Source organism: Ovis aries, chromosome X (genome assembly GCF_016772045.2).
Source record: "Ovis aries strain OAR_USU_Benz2616 breed Rambouillet chromosome X, ARS-UI_Ramb_v3.0, whole genome shotgun sequence".
Taxonomy (NCBI): Eukaryota; Metazoa; Chordata; class Mammalia; order Artiodactyla; family Bovidae; genus Ovis; species Ovis aries.
Window position 1 is genome coordinate 81,739,146 of NC_056080.1, and position 7,425 is coordinate 81,746,570.

Genomic DNA, 7,425 nt, shown 5'->3' on the forward strand with positions numbered 1-7,425 from the left:
AAGTAATATAGTTTATAAAAATACTGAATCACTATTTTATAAATCTGAAATGAGTATAATATTATAAATCAACTATACTTCAATTAAAAAACAACCCCCCCCCCAATTTTTAGGAGCTATTTAATAAAAATAGTTAAAATTTAAACAAAAAACCCTTGACTAAAAATTGCAATGATTCATATTTAGGCTTCACAGAACAAATGTTTGCAGAAGTCATATGGCATTTCCAGGCATTAGTGAGGTCTCTGTGACTTTCAACCTGATGATCCTCTAACTTTCTGGCTTTAAGATATTGGTGAATACTGTTGTGCTATGTTCCACCTACCTGATGTTCTTGGTAGCAGTTGCTACACTGTAGGGACAGACTCCTCTGGAAATAGCTACAACACACACTTGGAATCTTACAGTCACATAATCAACCATTTTACTAAATACAAGCATATTTTCATTCACATACAGCTAAAGTTTTTCACATTTCATTACAGTGCACAAAAAGTGAGGAAAAGTACACAGTACATTTTATTCTGGAATATGAGGCAATCTAATCCAACATGCAGTTGTGGTCTTTGTTACAAGTTAGTTTATCTTATCTTCACCTATGTAATAAAATAGCTTCTAGAGCTTTACCCTTAATATTATACTAACACCCGACTTTTTCACACATTTTCCAAAACCCACTTATTGCAGTGACAACAGCACTGAATTCTACTAAAATGAGTTTTAAAGTTCTAGAACTTGTTTAAGCAGTTAAGCTCAGCCACTTCTGCTGAATCTATGATGAGTATTTTTAAACCTGTCTAAAAATGCAAAGAATGAGAAAAATATACATATGATGTATTTAAGTCAAGAAAATGGTTGAGAGTTTTGTTTCTATCCTTTTTTTCTTGAACTGACAGAATCCAGTCAACTCTCATCTATCCACTGGATAATCTTGCTTTCAGAATCTTCTAAACATAATTAAGTATAGCAGTTGATGAAACTTTGTGTTAGCCCAATTTACTATCTTTTATTTGTCTTTGACAACCACAAAGCTGGCAACTTAGTTACTCCACCCAAGCTAGGTCACGCTAAACCAAGGAAGAGACGATGATTGGGTCACTTGTAGTGGATGCTGCAGGTAGGTCCAAGGTGGTTTGTTTCCATAATTTTCATGATTTTACTGCTTTATTTTGACTGAAGTAAATCCTCCAAATTTCAGATTCAGTTACATCCATTCTGAAATTCAATACCATATTTCAAAGAATTTACCATCCTTAGGCATTCCTATCACAATGGAAATGAGAAACCTGACTCTAATCAGAATTGGTTTTTTTCACTACAAAAAGTATGGCTTTTGCCTAGCTGAACTGGCTACAATCAAAAAATCATTTAAAGCATCATGTCTCTTCAAGAAGATAATGGAACTGCAAGGCAACCATTTCAAGTTTCTGATGCAACTAGTTAGCTGTCTGTTCACCTGAGAATTAAGAGTTAACTTTGTAGGGTAGATAGGAGCCCAGTGTAGGCATATGGCAAAAAAGGAGCCAAGGTCATTGTGAAGTGAGTATTTACCCCCACCCCACTCCCCATTGCTGTATTTAGTTCCTTTCAATAATATACCCACTGTATTTCAGCGATAAGAACACTTATAACCCAAACAGTTCTAATGTGTGTTCACTGTGCAATTATTCACTTGTGTAAAATCCTCTTTTCGATAATACCTGAATAGGCTTTACCTTTTGACTTATGCCCAGGTTTCGTCAGGGTTAGAGCTGAGTTATAATCAATAAGGAAACATATCCTAACATGTAGAGAATATTTATTTGCAGTCATATCTCTTCCAAAGTAAACAATAACAGTTTATTCATTGGGCAGCAGGATGATGCAGTGAAGTAAAAACCAGGAGTCAGAAGACCTTCACTTGGGCCTAGTGACTCTCCTCTGCCTCTCAGTTAATTTTTTTGTAAACTGGGGAAGAAAACCTCATGGCCCCTTATAATGATCAAACAGGTCATTCAGTGAACCATAATGTGTCTGTAAGGGTTACAGCCCCTCCTAAGCAGATGTTTATGTTGAGATCATAGTCACCAAAGCAGTGAAACCCAGGTGTGGTCAGAGGCGAAAGGGGGATGGCATCGGTGTTAATAGTATTTCTCTCTTCTAATTCCATGATAATTTGCATGGGAAGATTTCTTACACACTGCTGGTTATTCTTGCACAAGACTGTACATTTTTTTGAATGTGATAATAACAGTATATAAATTGACTCCCTCTTGACATTCACACCATTTTTTTTTTACCAGAACACCAGGCCTTGAATGGGTCTTATGAAAAGACTGGCCCATACCCCTCATTTTACAGATGAGCTATGGAGAGCTAATTGGTACCTTTTAACCAAACCCCACACATACATTTAGTGCAGGATATTCTCATTGGTTGGGTTGATATCTCTCATTTTTGTAGGTTTGATCATTGTTCCCGATGTGATACTCTTCTTCCCTTTACATGTTTTATTATGATCGTGACCTATGCAACACCGAGAAATAGTTGTCCTGACTGTGGGTGTACTTTCCTGGGGGGCCTGGTTCCCTGGACCTCAGCTTTTTGACATACAGTCTACAAAGGGCATACAGAGCAGCCAGTGCGCAGCTTGGGCCACAAAACAGGGCCAGTTCCAGTTCCAGGTTCCCCCACCTACCTACCCATCACCTGTCTGAGGGCCCCTTGGGGAAGAGGCTCACTTGGTATCCAATATAGAGGTTTAAGTTCTCTTGAGTCGCATGATGATTCTATCATTTTGATCAGCTGAAGTCCAGGTGGGACAGCAGGTTTTGGAGACACAAGGGCTGACTAGCACAAACATCTTCTCTCTGATTTGACTACCTCTTCTGAAGAGTGAACCACGTTGGGGACAAATCCACTCTTCACCCCTTCCCAGCCCTCCTGGATGGTAATATCCCCCCTTTTCACCAGCTCATATATGTCTCTCGTCAGGTCTGTGAAGGCCTTCTCTACATTAATGGCGTCTCGGGCTGACGTTTCAATATACTTCATGCCATACGCAGCAGCCAGTTTCTCAGCCTCGTGGCGAGTCACTTGCCTCTGTGTATCCAGGTCACACTTGTGACCCACGAGAACGAATACAATTTGGTAGGGCTGGACGTGTACTTTGGTCTCTTCTAACCACTCGTGGACATTCTGGAAAGACCTGCGGTTGGTAATGTCAAATAAGAGAAGACCACCTACTGAGTTCCTGTAGTAGGCACGAGTGATGGATCTAGAACACAAGAGAGAAGTCAAGATTGAATGCCAAGCCCAAACTCCTGTACTTCAGTGAACTCAAAGAGTGGTCTCTGGTTAGCGACAGAGTCCTTCAGCAAAAATGCTTTTCTCTTTGTAACAAAGGAATACAAACGTCATTCCATCATAATAATGATACATGAATTTGCAATTGAGCTAAACTTTTCAATTGAGCTAAACTTTGAGATGGTATCTTCTAGAAATGAATGCTCATGGGCATACAGGCATTTTCCCTCAGCTTAGGTCAAACCATAGTTAACCCGTCCATTCTCACCACTGAAGAGCTGAATGAGATTTCCTTTTCTGCTAAGTGGGATATCTAAGTAAAAGGTTATCATGAGGCAAATGAAATAATGGATTAAGTATTCTGTCACCTGGAGAGCTCATTACAAATAATCGTAGTTGGCATAGGATTTTCTAAAAAAGAAAAATGAGTTTATGACAGTTGACAGGAAATACAAGTATATATCACAGAAGTGCTCCATTTATCATTACCGTATTTCTCTGTTACCTTTTTATTTTCATCAGAGGTCTTCAATCTCTTCTGTGAGGAGGAACACGATTTTGTTTTTTTACTTTGCAGGCCATGTGGGAATAGGAAAAAGAGGGATAGTCTGCAAAGATCTTGAGCCAAGTGTCTGTCTGCCCCACTTCAGAGAGGCTGACTCAGGAGCTACCAGGTGGGAAAAACTGCCTAAATAGACAAAGCTTCCCCTTAAAATCATATGATTTATTTAAAGCATTGTAATCAGAATGTTTCTAAAACCTATTATACATTTTCTCTACTTTTGAAATGGAAGAAACCATATATATTTTCACTTCTTGATTTGAGGAGCTTCATTTTCAATGTGCATTATGATACTTTTCTCAGGGTGTCTTAGACATTGTAGAACTATTTGCTTATCCAGTCACTTTCCTTAGACTACCATGCTTTTTGACCTATGTCTATTTTTAGTTTTTCTTTCTCCTTGGATGAAGAATATAAACAATGAGGGACTCGATAGCTTAAGCCTTAGGACAAATGGCCCAGTACTAACAGAACAAACATTGTCCAGGGAATTGGAGTCCTAGCTAGATGATGGTAAGAACAAAACAACAAAAAAATTTCTTAATGTAAATAAAGTTAAAAGACAAATGAAAAACTGGAAAAACACTTTACAACATCCATGACAGAAAAGGATTAATATTCTTAATATACAAAGAACCCTTAGAAGTCACTATCATCCAATAAATAATAATCTGTGGATATGAAAAGGCTGTTCATACAGAAAGAAATTGTGACAAACACAAAAGATGCCTTTCTTCGCTTATAGTATGAAACATGAAATCACAAGCTCAAAGTGAACCTGGACAAGGATATTTGTTTGCGGAAGTGGGGAAGTGGAGACAAGTCTAATTTTTCTCTTCTCCCCACCCCTCTTCAACCAGCTAACCAATATCTTCTATGCTTGATTTGTGTTCACTAGCTAAATGATGATTTATTGAGGCCTCTTGATCAAGTTTCGGCTCCTCTGCATGACTGTAGCTCAAAGTTTTCTGTGTACGCTGCTCTGACTTTTGTCTTTATACGTGCAGTTTCCTCACACTCATCAGGCGTCATTGTCTCCAGTAAGCCTTCCCTCATCTGTGTCCATACACATAATTACACGTGATACATGCTACAAGTGAAACAAAGTGTTGGAAGAGAAAATTCCACCTGTTTATTGATCACTCATTATGTGCTAAGTGTTATCGTAGGCTGTGAGCCTACAAATATGAACAAGGCACTCCTTTGTGTAATTACTGACCTAGTTCCCCCTCCACTATGCTAGCAGAGACATTCTAGGAGGGCAATGCCTGTGTCTATTTTGTTTACATGGCATCCCCTTGCAGGAGTTTCCTCAGGCTGTTTCCCCAGTGATAGGTGCAGTGTCTGGCAGAGAGTGAATGATCATTGCATGTGTGCTAGTTGCAAGAAAGAATCAATTATCACAGACATCTCTATTTCTATCTAGTATTTATATCTATATCTTTATCTCTACATCACCTATCTAGATCTGTCATCCTACATTAGGATGACTTGGGAACATTTTTTGAAATGTAGCATAGGGACTGAAATTGATGAATGACAGTGATCAACTCCAGTGAGTTGATTAACCACCAAGGGGGCAAGTTGGTGGAGTTGTGGTACGAGCAATATGTATTATTGATTGGCAGGATGTATCTTTCCCTGTGCTGAATTCCCAGCTAGCTGAAGGTGGGCTTGAGCAGAAACTCTCAGAGCCTCGCTACCTTGGCTAAGGGCGGCGACCAGGACCAGGAAGTCCTCTTCCCCCGGGGATCGGGAAAACCCAGAAGACCCTCCCACTGCTCACGGGCCGAGTCTGCGCTCCCACCTGAACCTCTCTTGACCCGCGGTATCCCAGATCTGGAGCTTGATGCGTTTTCCGGGTTCGATCTCCACCAGACGGGAGAAGAAATCCACCCCCACCGTCGGGTCCGAAACCTGGGCAAAGCGGCCCTCGGTGAAGCGGCGGATCAGACACGACTTGCCCACCGTGGAATCCCCGATGACAATCAGCCGGAACTGATACAGCCAGATGGCCTCCATGGCCGAGGCTCGGCAGGTCTCCTTGGCCCGGGCCGCGGGCGGCGAGATGGGGGCGCCAGGCCGGGGCCTCGGAGAGCGCGGCTCGGTCCTGATCTAGATCGGCCACGAGGGCATCGTTGGCCTGGGAGCCTCAGGCCAGGTAGGCCCAGGCGCGGGGAGGACCGAGGGATGGATGCTGCGCTCGCGGAGGTGATGAAATGGCAGCAGCATCAGCACCACGCACTCTGACTCATCACTGACAACAGGCTTACTGTAATCCTCCAGGTAGAGGCGACGCCCAGCACCGCATTGTCTGTAAGAGCAGCGCACACGGAAATGGCCGGGGGCGGGCGGGGGCGGGGTTGGGGGCTGCGGAAGCTAGTTCCCTGCCTTTCTGGCTGAAAAGTCAGCATTCAAAAATCTAAGAGCACGGCATCCGGTCTCATCACTTCCCCGGCAAACGGATGGGGGGAAAATGGAAACAGTGGCAGACTTTATTTTCTTGGGCTCCAAAATCAAAGGCGATGGTGACTGCAGCCAGGAAATTAAAAGACGCTTGGTCCTTGGAAGAAGACAGTGTTACTCGCTCAGTCGTGTCAGACTCTTTGCGACCCCATGGATGGTAATCCGCCAGGCTCCTCTGTCCATGGGATTTTCCAGGCAAGAATACTGGAGTGGATTGCCATTCCCTTCTCCAGGGGATCTTCCCGAATCAGAGATCAAACCTGGGTCGCCTGCATTGGCAGGCGGATTCTTTACTGTCTGAGCCACTAGGGAAGCCTTGGAAGAAAAGCCATGACAAACCTAGACAGCCTGTTAAAAAGCAGAGACATCACTTTGTGAACAAAGGTACCTATAGTAAATTCTGTGGTTTTTCCAGTAGTCACCTATGAATGTGAGAGTTGGACCCTAAAGAAGGCTGAGCACCAGAAATGACGCTTTTGAACTGTGGTGTTGGAGAGGACTCTTGAGAGTCCCTTGGACTGGAAATAGATCAAGCCAGTCAATCCTAAAGGAAATCAACCCTAAATATACATTGGAAGGACTGATGCAGAGGCTGAAGCTCCAATACTTTGGCCGCCTAATGGGAAGAGCTGACTCACTGGAAAAGACCCTGATGCTAGGAAAGATTGAAGGCAGGAGGAGAAGGGGATGGCAGAGGATGAGATGGTTGGATGGCATCACCGACTCAATGCTTTGAGCAAACTCTGGGAAATAGTGAAGGACAATGAAGCCTGGTGTGCTGCAGTCCATGGGTTCACAAAGAGTGGGACATGATTTAGCCACTGAACAACAACTTCCTTTCTTCCACCCACCTCCTTTTTTTAATTAATTTTTTTTTCTATCTTTCAAATAGCAAAAGTAACACCTCTTCATTAAAACTAGTGAAACAATACAAATATACTGAAAAGAAATATGAAGTTTGCTACATATTCTTCCACATGTATTACTATAAAATATATACATATACACATTTATTGCTGTTATTTCCAACTCAGTTTCCTTTTGCCATAACAATTCTGCAAAACAACCCAAATGTCCCATCAACAGATAAATGGATAAACAACACATATGTT

The 7,425-nt window shown here is 42.0% G+C and overlaps 1 protein-coding gene across 1 annotated transcript; it reads right to left on the reverse strand.

Moving 5' to 3' along the window:
* Positions 1-401: 401 nt before the first annotated feature.
* On the reverse strand, positions 402-6,112 carry RAB39B (RAB39B, member RAS oncogene family). Its single transcript, XM_004022245.6, has 2 exons — positions 5,655-6,112; positions 402-3,256 (listed from the first exon to the last, which is right to left on the reverse strand). The coding sequence occupies exons 1-2, from the start codon at positions 5,867-5,869 to the stop codon at positions 2,830-2,832; spliced, it is 642 nt and encodes a 213-aa protein (XP_004022294.1). The 5' UTR covers positions 5,870-6,112; the 3' UTR covers positions 402-2,829.
* Between the last annotated feature and the right edge of the window lie 1,313 nt (positions 6,113-7,425).